Consider the following 21,094-nt stretch of genomic DNA (forward strand, 5'->3'; position numbering starts at 1 on the left):
AAGTATGCAAGACCCTGAGAAACAAAGGACTGAAAAATGATGCAACAGGGATCCTACTTTTTTTTTTTATTACTATTATTGTGAAGAGATACTATAAATTTTCTTTTTAGCACAGTTCTGAAACATTTCAAGGTTTTTTCTGTATATTTTTGCCAACTGATGATCTTGTTTTTTCCCCCCATGTGAATTTATGTTTTTCTTTCCTCCCTTGTGCTTTCTAAAAATGCTTAAGCTAACTTGAATTTTCTTTTCACTTCTTGGCGGCAACATGGAGCATGGCTCCTGAGAATATTGATGGTTATTTTGGAATATACTGAAATGAATACTGCAGGAATAGAAAAGTCTACAAGGCAGATTTGGAGATGTTTAATGATGGCCTGATGCTGCAAAGTTCCTAATGCCAGAGTACTCTGTTTATTTCAGTGGGAGCCTGGGAGTATTAATTATCTTGCAGAATTGTTCTCTTTATAATAACTCAGAATGTAGTTGAGTTATACTGAAAGAGAATAATGATTTTTTGTGAAGGAAGTAGCAAGTGAAGGGTTGTTCACAATGTCTGTCTGTCCTCTTGAATTTAGATGGCATTAAAATGAGTAAGAAAAAAGAACTATATTGAGAGAGTTTCTTCTTTGTGTGCTTTCAGCTCCTCCAGACAGGCACTAAGGAGCTAGAAGTGTAGTTACAATATTAGCAAATATAAAAGAGGAGAAAATTGAGAGCTATCTTTTCCTACAAGTTTCTCCCTTTTTCCTCTTGCAGCAATAGAGCTATCCTTTACATTTTTCTTCTTTGAAATTCAGGATGGTGAAAATTGGTTGGGTTTATTGGAGTCACTCCTCCCAGGAAACGAAATGTTTGCTGATACCTTCACACCCCTGAGTTAGCACTGCTCTGGCTTGTGCTCATTTTCTTGGCCGTGTTGTAGCTGGGATTTAAGTGCTACCAAGCAGGTGTACCAGCTAACTCTTTGAACTTATGATAGCCCAATGTTAGCCATCTTTTTTACTGGAAATATTAGAAACAGTGCAAAAATGCCTTTTTCCCCCACTATTCAGAGCAAGAAATTGTGGGAAACTGGAAATAGCAGATAGTTTGACATGAACATTTTAGGGTTGACCACAATGAGGAAATCCGATCCGACCTCCTGCCCGTGCCAAAGCACAGGGTGCAGGTGACAGAGCTGCGTGCCTGCAGAGGCTCTGCCCCCCTGTGCTCCTTTGCATTCAGGTACATCAGCTGATGTTGCTAGCAAAGCTGATGACAATTATAGCTCTGCTAAAGCTAACACGTTGTTATATTGCTCTTTCATATTGAACGTTATCTGCGGGTGTGATTAAAAGTGCTTCAGGACAGGTTGCAGGAATAACTGTATAATGAAGCGTATTCTTGTTTGTCTGAATTGAGCTAGTACCTCTCCTTTCTTTCTAGCAGTCTATGAATGCTGCAAAGAAGTCAGTCCTGAGAAAACCTCCTTACAGCGAGGTTATGTACTGAAGGACATAGAGGAAAGGGACAGAACTCTAGGTGGCTGGAATGATTTTATACTGTGGCCAAATTAGAATTAATTAATGATGGTTCTTAGGCGTGTTTTGTCCATCTCTGCAAGGACCTGGGTAATTCTTCCCGAGTTGGACAGACTTACTTGGGCCTTACGTGGTCATCTCATCGGAGAATAGTGCAAAACCTTGGTGATTCTGTTGGATAAGGATGATCTGATCCTGGCTCAAGCCTTGGTTCCAGCAGGTGGAGGCTCCAGCCATATGCAGTGTTGGACAGTCCAGCTGGACTCCGCGTGGCTGCAGAAGCCCACGTGGCAGGATCGGCTCACATGGTCTCAACCTCCCCAAAGCGCTGCTCTCAGATAACCAAACCGATTTGGTGGATTAATGTAATAATACCAGAGAGAGCAAAACTTATCTGCAGTGTTGCAAAGTCAGAAGCTTAGCAGAGCTGCACAGTAGCTTTGCTCCCAGAGTGACAGCTCTCTCTTTCTTCACAGTGACTGCCCTCTCATATCCAAACAGTGGGGACAGGCTAAGGCATGACCATGGATTAATAAACTATCAAAGACATATGTTATCTAAGTTCCAGGAAGATGCATGGATCACACATTCCTAATTTGAAATAGCTACTTATGGCCTTTTACCTTGAAACACACTGTCAGTATAGTTCCCGCAGCAATTGTCAGGGACAGGAGTTAATTTTAGGTTGTATGCTTTCCTTTTGCCTCCCTGACCTTGTACTGCCTTGGGTAAACAGCAGGATTTAACAAAAAGAGTGAAAATTGGGCTAGCAATGAGCATTTATTCATCACATTTTCGCAAAACTTGTTTTTCTAAAAACCATTAAAACAAAGAATTAGAATATGAGTAGGAAATCAAAACATAAAAATCCAAGTGGTGTTAAGCTTTTGCTGCCTTCATTTCTGACTTTAAAAAACTGCCCTGGCTTTCAGTCTAATTAATGCAATTCTTAGATACAAGCTGGAGACAGGAAGAACGGTATCACAAACATAGCCTATACCTTCACCTAGTCACCTTGAGGATGGGAGGCCTTCAAACACCTGCAGGAAAAGACTTTGGCCTTATTACTTCCCAGTGTCAAAAAGTTTTGTTCCTAGAACCAGAAGGCACATAAGCATGTCTGCATTTAATAATTTCATTTTTTTATCCAGTCACTGAAGAAAAAATTCTGATGAGCCCCCCTCCCAAGATAAGATTTAAATTATTTTCCTAGGAAAAGGATAGATAAAAAATGAAAGATCTTAATCCGTGTCTTTCATTTCAAATTACATATGGAAAAAAACAAAGATCCTTTTGTTTTTGCATGAGTATCATTTACCTGTCTTCTTATGTTGCCTTCCAGCTATGTCTCTCTGTATGTATAATTCTATCTGATACACCACCTGCATCTAACTCTATCCTAACATCTGTCTAAATGTGACAAGAAAATTTATGTATTTAGGAAGGCAATTAATGGGAAAATTTAAATAAGCTGTTCCATTAGGATTTAGAACAGAGATAATTTCAGGATACTGTATTATGCAGTTAACAACCCATTTTTCTTTTACAATTAAAATATTAGCAAATATTAATATGAAACACTTAAAAGCTAGAGAGTGTTCTTTGTTTTAGTGTCAGGAAAGGCTAACGTGGAATAGCTCTTAAAAAGAATGTTTTTCAGAGTATTGGGCACACCCACTATGTAAACCACTTTTAAAAATAAGCACAAGAACAAAAGCTTTTGGAAGTTACTAGTCAAATTTGAAAATCTGTGGTTAGACTGTTACTGCTTTTGGTGTTGATGTCTGATAAGGGTTTTTGTTTCTTTTTCATATGAAAAGAAATTGAAAGCTTTATAAATTTAATGCATTATTTTATTAAAATGACAGATTATGCACTTTATCCTAGAGGAATGAAACTGAAAGAGAATAATTTAAATTAAAACTAAGGGGAGGCAAAAAAGGGAAATAGCCTTTAAATCAGGCCCCAAACCTAAACATTCAGCAAACATAAAATACTGTGTGACTGTGTATGTGTACAGGAGATTGGCCTGAGCATAACTGTATTTATACAGTCTTTCTGCAGCTGATGTTGCTGAGAAAAAGAAGGTGCCGATGCAGGAAGTACCCAATTAGAGCAGCAAAAGGCAAGCGGGAGCCTGGTGGGGGAGATGGAAAGAGCTGAACCAGCAGCTTAGATCAATCAGGGTAACCCGGCATTTTTGCTTGGAGCCAGCATCTTTAATTAAAATCCTTGTATTTCACTAATAACTTTGCATGTTCATAAGACTTTTTCATTGATTTCAGTTACTTTCCATTTTTTCCTTCATAGATTTATAGTGCCCTGACATAATTAAAGATGAAGGGAAACAATAAGAGAGACTGATTAGTTGAGCACACACACTTGAAGTGCCCATTCCACCCCATGCCCAGCACAGCTTTTTGCTATCATAGTGAAATACTAGTGAAGATTGGCAGTCAGCATTCTGTTCTCCCCTCCAGAAACCAGCCCCAATGCATGGCACATTTTGTCATGACCTTGGTGTTTGCTACTCTTCATGACGGTTCTGTGCAGCTGAAGCCTCAAGCGACCCCATGAAGCAGGTGTCAGGGCAGGTAGCTGTGCTATCCTACAAAAGTCTAGTTTGAAACCTGGGGCCTTAGTTGTTAGTGAAGGCTCTCCTCACAGTTGTGTTGGCTGAAGAAATGAGTAACTGGCATCTGACCTGCCTGTAGGGTCCCCTGTCCAGAACTCCTGGATCTCACCTGTGTGTCTGGGCTGCAAGAAAGAGGTGCAGTGAGGGCTCCTAATCACCACTGTCCAATAGCTCCCCTGTAAACAGTCCCGGTGCTGGTTAGCAGGAGAAGCTTGGTATTGCTCCACTCATTCAGCTTGCAGCAGGGTTGCTCTGGGTTGACACTGCCTGTGAGCAGCCATTGCCCAGTTCCCCACTCTCTCCTCAGCACCATTTCGAGCCACGTGTCCCCCCTAGGAGCCACCCAGCAACATCCACCAGCAGTGGTCTTTCATATTCACCTTGGAGCTGCAGTCATCCACCTCTGCAGCTCCCAGGCAAAGCCATGCACCCTGGTAGCATCTTCTGCATCCTCTGCTCAACACCACCTTGCTCCTCAAGCCCTCTCTCTCCCAACCATCCCCATGGCCATGCTGCCTGTGGCTTTGCCGGCTCCTCTGGGCTGTTACACAGACCTGTTAGTTTTGCCTGAAATGCACCACCTCCAAGCTAGCTTGGTGGAGCATTCACAGTTACATGTCACAGGCTGTCTCTGCAGTGAGGAGGAAGCCCAGGTGAGTGATCTGAACATGCAGTTTGATGCCTTGGGAAATAACTGCTTCTACATTTCACTCTTCTGGATAGGTCTTGTTTTGCAGCTGTACAATAAATTGTCTGTGTTTGGAGGAAGTTTTGGGGGAAAGGTTGCCATTGTTTTAAATGTGTGCAGCTAAGTTCATTTTCTGTAGGGTTACACTATGATAGTGATTGCAGGAAGTTGAACTGTTGAGCTATGTTTACTGGAGTCTGAACAATCAGATTATTATTATTATTACATAGTATTGCCTTGTAGTTGTTTTGTTTTGGGGAACACCCTTCGCTGTGAACTGTCTTGAGCGAGTCCTTCAAAAATTCAGAGCTAAGTTTTTTTTCTGTCTTTGTAAGTTGTCACTGAAGATACCTTTATGGCTCCTTCTCCGAAAGATAAATAAGGTGTGCTGTGGCCTTTTCCTAAAATGAAATGTTGGCAGTTCTGTTGGCTTTCCCAGTAAAATAAACATGAAATAAACAATTAAGGAGAAGCAGCAACAAGCCTTCGCAACTGTATATTTTGCAAACCACTTTACATCTTTGCAGTGTTCAGGAAAACTCAAAACATGCCCTATCCTGAACAGCTTGCTAGAGGCTGTGTGAAACCCACAAGCAGAGGAGCACAGCTTGTGAGGGCACTCTGCTCCTGTCCTGTGCTGGAAAGGGGCTGTGCTCCTCCACATCAGTCCTCGTGCTCCTGCTCTTCTTTTTAGAAGGAAACATATACTGGAATAAATTGTAGTCTCTTAAAATGCTAAGGACTGTAAAAATAAATAAATAAATATAAAAGACAGTATCTGTAAATTTACACATGGCAGAAGACTTACAGGGGGCTCTAGATGAGGGTGAATAGTTCAGGTGAGCCTAGACTAGTAGGCTAAAAACTGCTGAAAAGGTGCCAGTAAATTGCTTAAATCTATTGCTGTTACTGGAGATCACTTCCTACTACTGTTTAAACTAGGCAGCCTTGGGAAGTGCTGTGACCTGTGGCACAGCTTGATGGAATTGTGAAATCCTTTAAAATGCAGATCTGGGATGGCTCAACGTAAGAGCCAGCAAGCTGACTGGAAGATCTAGATACACTGCATGGCATGGTGACGGGACACCTGGCATGGCCAAGGTGGGGATTCACCTCTTCCCAGCCTGTTTTTGGGGGATGCTGCAGGTTCCCAGTACTCTCTGTAGCTGACAGGGTGGCACTTGCAGCGGCCCTTGGAAAAGCCGTCTGCCCAGGGAAGCAATAGCTTCAGAGTCCTGATGGGCATCCCAAGTCCCAACAGCAGCTGCACTTGGGGGAAGAAATTGTAACTGAGCTAATTAGGTACCTCAAAATAATTTTCTACACAGAGGTACCGTGCACCAAAACTTTCCAGATTTAAACAAAACATTAAATTGCAGTGGAGCAGCAGTGAGGAAAGCAGCCGTGCTGTGCCACAATTTCCCCTCCTTTCCAATTGAAAGCATTAATTGTAGCTGCCTGATACAACTGGTTCCAAAGCTCTGGCCCTCTGGTGCAATTTAATAAAAAGAAAAAAAAAGGGGAAATAAGCTTTCAAGGCACGCCGGGTGGGCACTGCTGAGGGAGAGCCCCGGGCCGCGCCTTCCACTCTAGAACGTTCTGGAAGGGGGCGCGGAGCAGGGAGGCCCGGCCGCCATTTTGATGCCTGCAGGGCTCCTGAGGAGAGGGGCGGTGCGGGGCGGTCCCAGGCTCTGCCTCGCCGCTGGCAGCCGTAACCCAGGCAGGTGGGCGGCCAGCCCTTGAAGGAGGGAGGTTGGGTTAAAAACTGAGGTAACCCTGCTGCTGAGCGGTTGCTGTGTGAAATGGGGAGGGTATACGGGGGGTGCTGCCGTGGCTTGGGGCTGGCTTCTGGTCTAAGAGGCGCGGCCGGCGGCTTTCCAGCCCCCTGGGGTGGTTTGCAGAGCTGCTGGAATAGATCGGTAGCCTGATGGCAATCATCAGCACGCTGCTTACCTGGCTTGCCCAGCCCAGGGGCATGGATACATGCAGGTGGTTTGGGTCCTGGGACCCAAATAGGTTCTAGCAAACAGGGCTTTGTGTTAAGTCAGGAGGCTTCACCTCAATTCAGGTGGCACAGGTAGTGCCCAATCCAGTCTAAACCCAAATGCAATAGACCAGGTTCTGAACTGGCGGAAGCCAATGTGCAGACACAGACTTACTGAGTCCTTAATTTTCACAAGGAGAGTCTGCATCTGTCCTGGTTAACTTATGATACTGTTTCCTATCTGTCCTAACATTGTATCAATGCAGTTATTAAGTAAAAACCTTTATTCTGTTTCTTTAGTAACATCGGCAGTCAGTGCATTTACAAAAAATTCCCTTACTTTTAAAATCTTATTGTGTGAGGCACAGAAGTGTTTTCTAGTGCGGTCTCTGGTATCAGCGAGTCGGAATTACTCTTAAAGTGCATTACTTTATTCTGTAGATTATAAACTATGATTTCTCTTTTGTTATTTACATTTTTATCTCCTAAATAAACTACGTATATTAAGAAGCTTTGGTGTTACCTTAAGTACTTCCAGCAAGTGGTGGAGGCAATTCAGTTTGGAAAAATTAATAAAAAGGAATCACTGATGCATCACATTAGAATGGAGCAAGAAGTTGGATGAAATTCTGTGTTCTTTCGCCTCTTGAAAAGTGTTTTCCATAGAGAACTAGTGAAATGCTTTTAACAAAATAATTGGTTAAGTTTAATTAGAGAAGCATAACTTTCTTGCTCTTTATCAAAAGAGAGCTGACAGCACAGCTTCCTCAAATTCTGTAGGAGGTGGTTGGTATAGTCCTGCAGAAACTTTTAATTCCCTTTCCTGTAAAATAAAGACTGAAGATATAGATGGCTGAGGGGAGGAAGTTACTCTGCTTGCTGACCATTCTTTGTCCAAAACTAAGCCCTGAGGTACAGCAGTGTGGTTCCTTTTAAATTGCTGCACCTGCCACTTGGCAGACTGTAGTTGTTTACCTGTGAGTGAAGACTGGATTGTGTTACTAGAAGAAGATGAGTGGTATTTCGAAATGTGTTCCAGTCTGAAGGTTGTATTCTGTTCTCATTGCCAATTTGTTCAAATTGATTGCCATCAAGAACAGCTTTTGGCTCAGAGATTGCTGGCCTCACAGAATTTCTACATGCTTTTTACTCAGTGTTGCAGTTTTTCACAGGGAAAAACTCATGTGGAACTGGTGAGCTCTTCTGTTATTTCCTGGTGTGTTTTTTTTTTTTCTCTCCATAGCTATCCATCAGCTATTTATTAAACTTCAATCATTTGAAAATAGTATTCTACATTATTTTCCAAGGATGAAAATAAACACCATAAAAAAATTCTTCCTTTGCAGTCTTCTGGCAATGGTACATTCTTGAAGAAGGTATTGTAAAGGTATAATGGAGGAAAACAGTTACTACTGCCATTGAAAAAAATTGCCTTTAAACTTGTATTTTTTTTCAGTACGGTGTTGTTCTGCTTGTTTTCCTCAGTGTGCGGCTGAAGAGCTGTCTCCTTAGTTCTGATGCTGACACGATAATTTTTCCTTCTTCCTCCTAGTAACCAAGACAGTGTGCGCAGAGCAGTGTGATGGACGGTGCTATGGGCCCTACGTCAGCGACTGCTGCCACCGGGAATGCGCTGGAGGCTGTTCCGGACCTAAAGACACTGATTGCTTTGTATGTGTGAGACTTCCCATTTTTCTCGTTTCTGGCAGTCGCAGTGCAAGTTCGTAATGCTTTAATCCATGAAATTCACAGTTCTGCCCCTTATAATGTATTGTATGCACATTCTCAGATTTTGACTGTGAACTCTAGCATTTAATATTTTTCACGTTATATTAGCATCACTTATCTACTTAATATTGCCCATTAACAGATTTATGAGATTTGTAAATATAGATTGGGAAACGTTAATATGCTAATCTCTGTGATTTTTATCTTTTGCTTTCCTAAAATTAACTTTTAGAGGTAATAGGGAATTTTTAGAAGTATTTGTCGTTACATTTGAGCATAGCTTTTATTGCTGCTCGGTGTGCTTTTTATTTGAAAGTCAAGAATACAATTTAGCTTCTTTGTGAAAGATGTTTCCTATTAACTGCCAGGCTTGATTTAAACTCAGTTTTTTTACTAGCCATACTGGGAAGAAAAGCAGTTCACAAAATACTCTACCTCAAATGTATGTATTCTACTACATGTGCTTAAGATTAAAAAGAAAAAAGAAGAAAAGGCTATTTTTTCCTTAAAAAACAAGCATTCTGTAAATACAGGCCTTTAGCCATATTTATTTTGTGTACTGTTTGTATTTGTAGTAGTATCAGCAGCTTCAGCTCCCCACACTGATCTCAAAAAACATATAGCTCATCACTGTGTTACAGAGGCAAGTTTTGCTCATGTTTTCAGGGGTAGCAAACCTAGGCCTGAAGAAGCCAAGAACTAGAATGGGTTCAGAGAAGTGGATCTTTGGAGGTACCCAAATGATTGAGGAGACAAACATCTACCAACTTGGGTGGGCTCCTTCTAAAATCTGCCAGAAAGGACTGGGAGGAGAGATCATATGGTTTGGACAATTGCAAATGTTTTGCTACTCTAGGCAAGAGGATCGCAGCAAACAGGCAAAAATGAATCTTTTCCTATCTGGAACTCAAACCTCCTCACTATTCAGATACCATTTGATAGTGGTAGGTGCTGTGCTCCCAAAACACTTTCTAAATGGTATTCTTTTACTGCTGAGGAAATGTGGTGATGGCCTTCAATCACTGTCAAGTCTGTAATTGGGACTTTACCGTATATAATCAGCGTGTGTTGTAGGCCTGATCCAAAGCTTGTTGGAACTTCTGTAATGGTTTGGACAAGGGATGCGAAAACAACATCCTGCCCGTGTCGTCATACAACATCAATGTGTAAAGGAAAGAGGTAAAAATGCAGCTACTGTTTCCATAATGACAGCTGAGGAACATTTCCAGTGCTGAGGTGTTGAACCCACAACTTGTGTGTCCATGTTCTATAATACCACAGCAGAAAAGGAAATGAGTTAGATTTCCTGAATAGTGGCAGCTGCGGAAATGTGTATGCTAAAAATCACGCTAACATGCTTGTTCTGATCCTGTAGAGAAGTACCCAGGGCATCTGTCTCATTCACTCCTGGCCCCAGAGCAATGTAAACGAAATTCAGCAGGGGTCTTTCAAGACTAGCCATTACTTGCTTACACCACACTGGGTGAAAAGTGGAACCCTTTAGGCAGTGAACAACTGTGCTTAGTTTTCAGCTGAAGGATACAACTCATTTAACTTGTTTTTTCCCTGTGTACGTTCTTGTACTTTTATTCACATATTAGCAACATCTAGCACCACATCCTAGAAGTTTATGTTACTAAAGCAATTACAAATGTGTATGAAATATTACGGTCATGAATTAAAAGTTCTCCAGTCTTCCACGTGGGCTTTTCCTGAGAAGTGCCATCTCTGTGAAGAGCATTGATGTGCTTGACTTTTTGCATTTGCTCCACCATCATCAGAGGATTGTCATGTACTTGACAAAGCACTTCCTAAGTCAACAATGGATGTAAAGTAAGTTGAGGAAACAAACTAAAATAATATTTATTAATAAGCAAAAGCACAGCTTATGGAACATTAAAAATCCTTCAGTGTATGGCAGCTTGTAACAGCATCCTGTTTTAAATACGGCTTTATTATTTCTAGATAAAATTATCTATCTTCCTCCTCCATATGCTGCGATGCAATCATTTGGATATTCAGTTATATAAAAGCAAGACAATAATCATCATCTGACATAACTGCAAGCAAACATGATAAAACAATGTTTTAGACGTGTTTTTCTGTCTTCTATTCAAAACCTAACTGGATCTAAAACTTGAAATGCGTAGCAGGGCCTGGCTAAATACTCTGAAATCTGAAAACCCTATTCATAGAGTGGACTTCCTGTCTGGTTCTTGATAAGGAAGAAACTGACCGTGTTTATCATAGTTCTGGTTCTGTGAGGAACTACTGTTTTTTTGAATACAACTTTTGATAAACCAGCAAAGACAGGACTGGTTTGGCCTACCTTCAAGCTCCTGAGGACAGTGGAAGTTCATATTCAGCCTAGGATGGTGCCTTCATCATGGAACTCCCCATTTGTCCCTTTCTTCAGCAGTGTGTGTCCTTCTCTTTTGTTACTTTGTTAGCCTTAACTTCCTGAAATCTCCTGACCTGACAGGTAACCTCCTTCATGACCTGAATGGAGATAAGCTGAAGAACAGGGGAATTTTTTCACTTTTCTTAAAGTTCCAGCCTTTGGAGGGGAGGGAGGGACTCACTGGTGTACTTGCTGACTCTGTAAAGATTCAGGTTCACCTGGGTATTTCTGACTACCAGGAAAATTCCAGGATTCATCCCTAGACTGAAATTTCTAAGGCAGTGTGGCTTGAAGAGACTGGTAAGTGGGGAGGCAGAATCCAGTAGCAGTGGTTGCTTAAAATGCTAGTGGGATGCAAGCCAGGCTACAGCTTTCATATTTGTATGAGATTTGACAGTACGCATTTGCAGTTTGCTTTGTGATTGCTACTCAAACAGTTTTTTATAAGCTGTGGTTAAACCCATAGATACGATTCATGGTGATAAGGAATGTCAAAATCAGTGGTGTGGTGTGTTGTTTTTTTTTTAATATTACTAATTATCAACCTTTCACAGTCAATTATTTTCCCTGCATACCATTACTCTCTTTATCCACACGCTTGCCTCTTCATTTGTCAGGGCCCTGTCCCCTGTCAGCTGTGGGTGGCTGAGCTTGAATGCTAAGTGATACAAAGTCCTATTTTCCTTTCCCAGTGTGTGAAGCAACTGACCTTGTTAAACTTGCCACTTAGGGAAATGACCCCCTCCTGTGCTACCTCAAAAGAAGTTCTTATCCCTCTTGCTTTCTAATTGGGAATTTCAGTTTTCAGCTGGACTATGGACTCATGCTGTAAGAAATCAAAAGGTTGGGCCTCTAAGGAAAAGTCATTAGCATTTGTTTAGACTGACTAAGATAAATAGCTGTTCACTCTTGGCAGTTTTAGAATGTCCCATCGAGTTGTGAATTAGTTGATTACTAGTAGTAACAATAGTTATGAAACAAATTACGGTTCTGTTATGTTTTTGTAGGAAGTGCTGTAACAGGCAGCAGTGTTTCAAATTAAGGGGTCTCTGTGAGCCCCCCTTTATGTGTCATGTATTTGCCAAGGTCCTAGCAAGAAATCTAAGTAGACAAAATGGGGGTTAGAAAAACATGTGTCTTATTTCTCACTGTTGCAACACTTCTGAACAATCAGGACTGTTAAGCTAAAAAAACAAAACGAACCACAACCAATTATATGATTTAATCAAGCTGATTTTTTTCTTCTCCCTTGCTTTGCAGGCCTGCATGAATTTCAATGACAGTGGTGCATGTGTGACGCAGTGCCCGCAGACATTTGTGTACAATCCTACCACCTTCCAGCTAGAACATAATCACAATGCCAAGTACACGTATGGGGCTTTTTGCGTCAAAAAATGCCCACGTAAGTGCTGTGTTATCTGCCTTTTCCTCTAGCGATGGAAAGTTTTGAGTTGCGTTTCAAGAACCTCGCGAAACAATGAGAGAATGAGAGCTAAGTGAATAGTGCACTGTCTGAAATAGCTCTGCGTGTGCGTGCAGCCTTTAGTAACTCAGTCACATGTTAACTGAAGACAGAGATGTTCTGGGTTGCTGACACTTTCCAAATGTCTTATACTAGAGTGATTTATTTTTTTTTAAAAGAAAGGGAATTCACTGAGTTTCTGTCTTCATGACTATTTGTTATAGTCATGGTTTTGATCAGCCCTTGTACGTTTAGAAATTAAGTGTTAAAATAGCGCCATATGCTGTATTTATTAGTGGGATTGTACAAGTGTAGAAATCACAGTTTCAGAAAAATAACTAGTCCACCACCAGTACTACCTGGTAGCAAACGCTTTCATGATGCTGATGCCCTCTTCTTGGAATGATGATGGATTGACATCAAGTTACCATAAACGTTTTCTGCAATTTTTCCCAGTGAGGAAAAAGACATGCTATACTAACAAGCCATGAGTCAAATTATAGTGGCGGTGAGGAGGGGGGTGGTTTTTTTTTTTTTTTTTTTTTTTTTTTTTTAAATCCCATGCATGTGAAAAACACATGCTTCTGAACTGCAGGCCAGATGACAAGTCCCAAATACTTACAGAGGGTCCTCATTGATACAGTCTGACGTAGACATTTTAGTTAGAAAAATAAGGGAGACAGTGTTCTTGCTCTCCCTTTAATTTCCGCCAAGATTTCTAGTTATGGTGTGCATTAATTATGTGTAATTTATCCATGAGAAAAATGGATGTTCTATAAAAAATAGTGTCATAATTCAACACAAAGCTAAATCCAAATTTTGAATCTCTCTGACAAAGTTCTCATTGACAGTGGGATGAGGCTGGGACCATCAAGGCTTAATTCTGTCTCTAATAGTAGCATTGGACTTCTTTAAGCAAACTAGATTTATATTTATTTTTAACAACACTGGTATATCATGTACTGCTTAAGGGCTGTGATCCCTTGTCTAAATACGTCATTGAACTTTCTGACTTACTTTTTTTCTCTTGACATTAAGCTTTCAATCAAGTAGGATCAGTCAAAAGCCCCTTTGGCAGTTGCTTGACAAGGCAAAATTGAAATAGTTGTCATTGTCCCATGCAGTGTTACCCCAGACAAATATATTTCTGTGTGTGTGAAAGAAGGCAGAGCATCTTGTTTTATTTCTCTTCAGTTCCCATAACTCATTTTTTATTTATTTCACAGATGATGATAAAACCAAATTGGGGCTGGGAGTGGGCTGGGGGCGTTATGGACTGACAATTCATAGATTTTCGTGAGTGACCCAAAGCCATGCCTAACTTCCTTATTTAGATGTTTCTGAAAACACTGAATATTAAACATTGATGTTTATGTGGAAGTACTGAGGTAAATAGGAATACACATTGACATAATAGAGTCCAAACCCATATGTTCCAGTATTGTTTAGTCCAGTGGTTCACTTTCTACCAATATCTTCTTTTTTCTGCTCAGACAACTTTGTGGTTGATTCCAGTTCTTGTGTTCGTGCGTGTCCGAGCTCCAAGATGGAGGTTGAAGAAAATGGTATTAAGATGTGCAAGCCCTGCACTGACATTTGTCCTAAAGGTAGGCAGTAATTTGGTATAAATTTTCTTGAATGTAGTCTATACTCTAGTAGACCAAAGCAGGGTGTTAGTTTGGCATGAAATATGTATGAGTATGCTGTAGAATACTTGATATTAATAGCCTTTGGATATCCACAGAACTTTGAACTATGTAGGCTGTGTGTGAAATGTGTTCCTAAATACAACAAAATGAAAATTTATTCAGTTATAATGGTAATATAACTAAGCCAATTACTTTTGCTTAGATAAAAATGAGGGGGATTTCTTCGTTGGTTTTAGAGAAATCTGAAAGAATTCTTTATTATATCATTTTAATGACTCGTATTTCCTGGAGGAGTTTTGGAACTCTCCTTTTGTCATCCCAAAGGAGGCTACGCTAAAATTCTGCCTTTGGTGTATGGTGTGTCTCCCACTTGTCACTACAGCATTAGGCTTCCATTTATTTTGTCCGTTCTCTAAAAATATCTCTGTTTTCCCAGAATATCTATGTTTACCCAGAATATCTATGATTTTCCCATATCTTCCTTTTCGCAGAAAACAGAAAACTGTTTTCTAGTCTTTCTAGAGGACTAGAAGTTTTTCAGTGACAGGTGTCAGTCCTCATCAGTACTACAGATTACTTTGCTGTCCTGAGCTCTAGGGGAGGCTTTCTGCTCCCTGTTTGAATGTCTCAGGAGCAAAACACCATCACTTTTCCCGCATGGGCTTATGCTGTTTTTCAGTCCTAGTGGAAGCCCTGTCTGAAAAGGAATTCACAATGAAGCTACGAAAACACTGTAAATCAGCAGTCACTCCACATGGCTGAGACAGACAAACACAGATATTTCTGCCAAGGCTGGGAAGTTACACACTGAATTCTAAGTGTGTGTAGTGTCCTGCCCTTCAACCTAATTGCAGTAAACAGTTCCACCCCCCACCCCCCTCCAGAAAGGTACATTTTCAAGCACATCAATACATATGTATTGTTCTTGCCAAGCTCTTAGCCTTGCTTAATGGGACAGAGGGAAGCTATTACATTTGTGTAAAAGGTTCAGGTGTGGTGTTAATAGTTGCCATTTGAGGACTTCATTAGGGAGATAGTTGTATTACCTTACAGAAGTTGTGAAGGTTTTGTTCATGTGTGCATCACGTGTCCCAGAACATGTAACTGAATTACATTTGAAGGCCAGACAGAGAAGATTTGTCACACGGTACCAAAATTTCTTCAGGCCTCTTTATTTATTTACTGAGATGATGAGGAAAGAACTTTTTGTACTTCCTTTATAAGGCGCCTTCTGGTGTGTGAATGGTAAAGTTCCCAGGTCCCCCAGAGCCAAGGGACCCGCTGAGTTAGCAGACCCCTTCCTTTTGTAGTGAGTAGTGTGCAGATCGACCACCCAGCCAGCTGCTCTAAGCCAAGTCCTCATGCCTCTGTTCACAGAGGGCTTGAGAGGGAGTTTTGGGGGTTCATACTGGCCTTGAGAGCACTGTGAAACAAGGTGTTTGCCAGGATGCCCTTCTTTGACAGGTACTTAGACTTACTGTTTTGAATGGACACGTGGTTTTGGGGAATATGGGTGGAGTACCATTTTGACACCTCTCTTCAGCTTTATCTCTGAAAGAAACGAAGACTTGCATTTAGAAGACCAATGTGTTCTGGTTCAGTAATCATTTTTCCTAGTTGTTTACACCAACTTCTTGTTTTGGCAGCATGTGATGGCATTGGAACAGGGAGTTTAGTGTCGGCTCAGACGGTGGATTCCAGCAATATTGACAAGTTCATAAACTGTACCAAGATCAATGGCAACCTTATCTTCCTCGTTACTGGGATTCATGGGTAAGTGACAAAATGGTAAGATGTTATGTCATAGTGCCAGCCGAAACCAGGAGTGTACACCTCTTACTTATGGCTGCAGGCTTCTTGTGCTCAACAGGAGATCCAGGGTAAATAAGTTTTCTGACTTAGTTGTGAAGGAAACTGTTAATGGGATTCTTACGATTCAATCTATAGGAAAAGAAAGAATGAAGTAGATGGCACTAGAAGGAGAAAAGCCTACTATGATCTTTGGGTACTGTAAATTGTCAGAGCCTGGCTGGTGGTTGTTGTGCGTGTTTGAAAGAACAGTCAATTGGTTTAAATTACGTATATTACAAGTTTGATTGCAGAGATGTGCAAAACTCAGGGGTACTTAAATATGGTATTTTGGTTTAAATATCTTTGTATGTTGAGTAAGTCTTAATAACAGGTGATGTGGAGGTACAGAACCAGTATTTGGAAATCTCACCAATGTCTCTTTTGGAAAGAGCCCAGCCAAGTACCTAGCCTCTTGCTGTTTATAGTTCGATGCACTTCGTGTCATTGTATCAGAAGTGAATGCGTGGTGCATATTCTGCAAGGATGGGATGTGTCCAGGGAAAGCAGGGTTAATTTATTTTGATCAGGGGAGGCCTATTGCAAGCAGCTACTTCCTTGCTTTGCACTCTTTGTCACTGAGAGCGCACACATACAGCTGCGTTTTCTTACTAATTCAAGCCTTCGTACTGTAATTGGCCGTGGTAAATTGTATGTGATGCTTCGAGGTATTTCGGGCCCTTTTAAAATGGGCAGAAGTCTCAAAATGTGCTACAAGATGAAACCCTTTTTCCTACTCTGTATATAATAGGTATACACGTGCTTTGTTGCACATAATAAGTATACACATGCTTTGTTGTACACTAACAGTACAAAGTATTCAAGTACTTCTACCACTGTATAGTCTTGAAGTTTTATCATGCTTTTTAGGCTTCTCGGAGCTTTCAGTACTGGTTGCAACTGGTTGTCAAGATTTGTGATACTAAATAAATTCCCAGATTAACTCCATGTTTGCAGTTTCATGGCATAGTGTGAGAGTGATGAACTGAACTTCTGCAGGCAGATCTGAAGTGGAATTCTGGCAGCAGATCTTTTGTTGGTCTTACCTTCAGGTATGTTAAGGTGGTTGACGCTAGGTTGTATGGCTCAAATTTACCTACTAGGTGAGGTGGAAAGAAATGTCTCGTTTCCTAGACTTGATGTGGTGATTGGTTGTAATGCTTCTTCACCTACAGCTTGACTCCAGCCATTTGAAGGTTGAAAATCTGCTTCAGTGGGGCTCTGCAGCTTGCTCATTTTTAAAAGGCCAGCAAAAGTGAGCTTTGGCTGCATAGTTGGCCTTCTCATCTCTCCAGCAGGGAGTACAGTGTGGAAGGTTAACATAGCATAGTTTGAAACACTTTAGTTTGAATGGTTTAAGGAAAAGCTGCTTTGGACCTGGGAAAGCCTGGAGAAGGTCATGCAGGAGTCAGTGCTTGCACCTTAATGCTTCCTCATCTGGCCAGATGACTGGCCACGAGGCTGGCTGTAAATCTGTTGAATCCTACCTGGCAGGAAGTACTCAATAAATGCAAGGTAGGCAGCTGGAGGAATTGAGCAATTCTCTGTGTATTAAGTGAAATGCAAGTTTCAGTATTAGAGGAGCACTTGTTGCAAAAGTTGCATTGATTGTAGAGTTACAAGGTGAGTCACATTAACAAATCTGTTGAAATTAAAAGGAGCAAAACCAATCTTGAATAAAACCATGTCCCTCGGGAAAAAGAAAAACTAAATTATTGACTATAAAGCAGGGAGTTAAAATATGTTGCTGTATTTTAATAGAAGAAAAACTTTTAGGTCAGTTAATATTGATACTGTGTAGAACTTTGTCTCTTTCTTCATGAACAAAGCTCACTCCAACCAGTCTTAAGCACGAAGACACCAAGTTCTGCAACCCTAAATTGTTCCACAGCATAAATTGTGGTAGTGTGTACTAAAAAAAATAAGAGTGCTAAAATAACTTTGCATTTCTGGGACAGAATTTTGTTTAAAATTTCTGTTATGTTTCGCAAATCAGTAGTACACAAAAGAAATAAAAAAACACTAGCTACCTACAGAAGCAGTTTATTACATAGATGGGCAGTATAGAGCAAAAACACTAAAATAAAAAAAATGTCCATTTGAACTTCTAGTTAACTTCTGTTACAAAGTTGTTTACTCAGTGAACTGCGGCTTCTATGTGTGAATTTTCAGCATTTCAGATTGTAGGGACTTCAAGTCTAGCTGTCTGTGGGGAACTGACAGATGTTTTATAGTGGCAGAGAATTCAGTGAAAGATGCTAAGAGTGGATTTTGTTGTTTTGACTGGTAACTTTGTACTTACAATTGATGCTGTCATATTTTTGATCCTATCATTTTGTAGCCTTTCTGTTGTCTGAGCTCTTAAACTTAGTCTCTATGCCTTTGTTACAATGTGTATGCAAACTATGTGTTTAGGTAGGAACTGTTTCCAGGGTTAATTATTTATGGTTGTATATGTAGAAATTCAATAATTCTGAATTGACTTTAATTAGAGTCTGGATGTGAAGTGGGATAAAGGTAGGCCTAAATTTTGGTGAGTTGGTAGTGCTCGTTCTTTTGAGGTAGTACTCTGCCGAAGTGTGTGCATGAAGTGATCTTCTTAAAGATCCACATCTCTGACCTGGGACAGAGCACGTTGGCTAGAAAATGGGTAGGAACCCTACAGCTCAGGTGCAATTTTTTTTTCTATTGTTTTCGTGTGGTTGGGGTCCTAAAAAGCCAAGCTGCCTTCTGGATGTGCTGCTGCCTGTGAGGGGGTGTAGTTTGAGGACAGACAGCCTTAACTAGCAGCAAATGCTCCGTGTTGCAGCAGGAGCAACAAGCCCTCAGTGCTAGCCAGCTTTTTATCTTCCCTTTAGTTGTCTGTCTGCAGTTCCACAATCAGCTGAAACTCTTATTCTTGGAGCTGTGAAGTCCAACTGAGCCTATTCTACTGAGAAATCTTGTCTCTGCTAAGAATGGTAGATAACTGCATTAGTCTGCAGTTTTAGAAGTTGATAAAAACATGTCAGGCATTTGCCTATTAAGGGGGTTTAAATTTGTATCCTTAAAGACCACCTTATCTTAGGATTTGGAGGTGAAATTCAGCAGCCCTCATGTTCAGTACAGTCATGGTGTTTCCTTTTTAGTAATGCATTTTAAAAGCGAAGTGTTGTGTTTCTGTTAGGTAGTACAAATTTGTCACCTACTTTTGAGAGCCCCAAATTGTTAAAATTACATTTATATGATGCTTCTGTGGTCCACTGGGCTTTGTATTGAGGTTTAAGAATTTATTTTGTTTTTACTGTCCTAGTCACCCCCACAATAGTTAAAATGACCCCATCAGCCTGCCACAGCACAGTCGGGTGAGGCCTGTCCCCAGAGACAGCCTGGCTGATTAACAACGTGTTCCAGTCCCAGGAGTTCTGCTCTTAGAAAGCAGGAGGAGAGATGGAAATGTATGTTGCACCTTTACTGAATGTGTTTCCTACCCTCACAAACCCTACAAAAATACCATAACATTGTGTTACAGAAGAACCTTCTCCTGTATTTTTAAAGGACCTTTTTTTGTTTGAGTTAGGCTTTTACTCCTTAAATAATGGGAGTGTCACAGTATGTTTCCTGCTAGTGGACATTGTCCAGGCAAATGCTCTTCACTCCTTCAAAATTAAAAAAAAAAAAAAAAAAAAAAAGCTAAATAATGTCACTGTCAAAATCAGTCAGTTTCATCTTTTCATGCTATAGCATTCCTAACTTAGAGATTTTTATGTTTGACGGGGGTATTTCAGTTCTCTAATGACCAACTAGCTTGGCAAGGATCTGTGCTTCTTGATGTTCCCTGTTTTACACCTTCTAAACAGTGCATCCTTGTAATGTCCAAGGTCAGGCACTGCCAGCATGCTCTTAGTTTTCTTCTGTTTTTAGCTTGTTACTTGTTTCAGTAGCAATTTTATAAGTACAGTCCTGGCAGCGCGATATTAAAACTATCATTTAAGTTTGTCTTCCTGGAAAAAATGTTGAAAACATGCATCTTGTCCTTTAGGGATATCATCCATAGTTGTTCAGAATCCATTAATTTTCCAAGAGCATAAGTATTTACTCAAATATTGATGATTTGATCCTTCAAGATAGTGAGCACCGTTATTTCCCCTCAAGGTGACTTGGGAGAAGTTTCTACAGATTCTGTAGAATCAACAGTCTGACAAAACTGAAAACAGTCTGCAGAAACCTGCCACATATGCTACCGAAAAGCCAAGTGTTGACTTCCTATTCTGAAAGAATTTCTACGTGGCATAGCTTTGTGAACGTGACTTTTTTGTTTATTCATAGTATCACATTTTGTCCATTTAATCTTTCAGGGATCCATACCACACAATCGCCGCTATTAATCCGGAGAAATTAAATATCTTCCAAACAGTGAGAGAAATAACAGGTAACAAACCCTTCTGATTTGTACAATCTGAATTTCTTCTCATTTTGCATTTATGGTTGTGATTTTTTCTTAAAACTCAGTGTATTGTCAATTTAACAAAGTTTAATACAGAACAGCTCCAGTATCAGCTATTATTAACAAGTGTATTGTCATTTTGTAATGAGTACAGAACGAACATTGCATTCGGGGTACACAGACACCAGAATACCAAGACCTTATTGTTGAGTGGGCTGGGGGTCTTGGCACAGTGCTAGCAAAGTGAGACAAGTGTTGCAAACACCAGTTGTGACAGCGTCTGCTCTACCACTTAAGTGGCATTATCCCTGTGCTTACAGATGTACTGCATTTCAGTCCTGTGCTGAAAAATCATAGGGAACTGCATGTATAGAAATCTTTGTAGAGTAAAATACGTAGTTCCACTTTCTGCCTGTGCAGAGACTGCTTTCCAGTGGTGACTGATCCTCACGCACACTCAGAAAGGAATGCAGGTTCTTTGTTTCAGGAAAGTCTTATCTTTGTATGCATCAAAAAGGATCTCAACTTCTGTCCTAATCCTAATTCTGTCTGCGGCCGCCAAGAAGCGTCTGGCTGGCAGGCCTTGCAGATTGCAGCCTGTGTTTAGGCTGTTGAAAGTCTGGCTGTTAGAAGTGGACTTAGTGCTATGACACTGCTGCTGTGACACTGCTGAAGTCTTCCTTTGCCTTCCTGGAGGAGACAGTGCGGAGCAGGCTGATGAATTCCCACACAGTAGCGTGCAGCATTCAT

The 21,094-nt window shown here is 40.7% G+C and overlaps 1 protein-coding gene across 18 annotated transcripts in view; it reads left to right on the forward strand.

Annotated features, from left to right (window-relative positions):
- The window catches only part of ERBB4 (erb-b2 receptor tyrosine kinase 4), a 581,012-nt gene that overhangs the window by 397,380 nt on the left and 162,538 nt on the right, over positions 1-21,094 (forward strand). For 13 of the 18 annotated variants that reach the window (XM_083841514.1, XM_083841527.1, XM_083841529.1 and 10 more), the window contains 5 exons: positions 8,383-8,501; positions 12,220-12,361; positions 13,915-14,028; positions 15,717-15,843; positions 20,256-20,329. In XM_083841514.1, the coding sequence (XP_083697640.1) occupies positions 8,383-8,501; positions 12,220-12,361; positions 13,915-14,028; positions 15,717-15,843; positions 20,256-20,329 (576 nt within the window). The other 5 variants (XM_083841519.1, XM_083841521.1, XM_083841520.1 and 2 more) reach the window with 5 other exon arrangements.

Source organism: Anser anser, assembly GCF_964211835.1.
Source record: "Anser anser genome assembly, chromosome: 6".
Lineage (NCBI taxonomy): Eukaryota > Metazoa > Chordata > Aves > Anseriformes > Anatidae > Anser > Anser anser.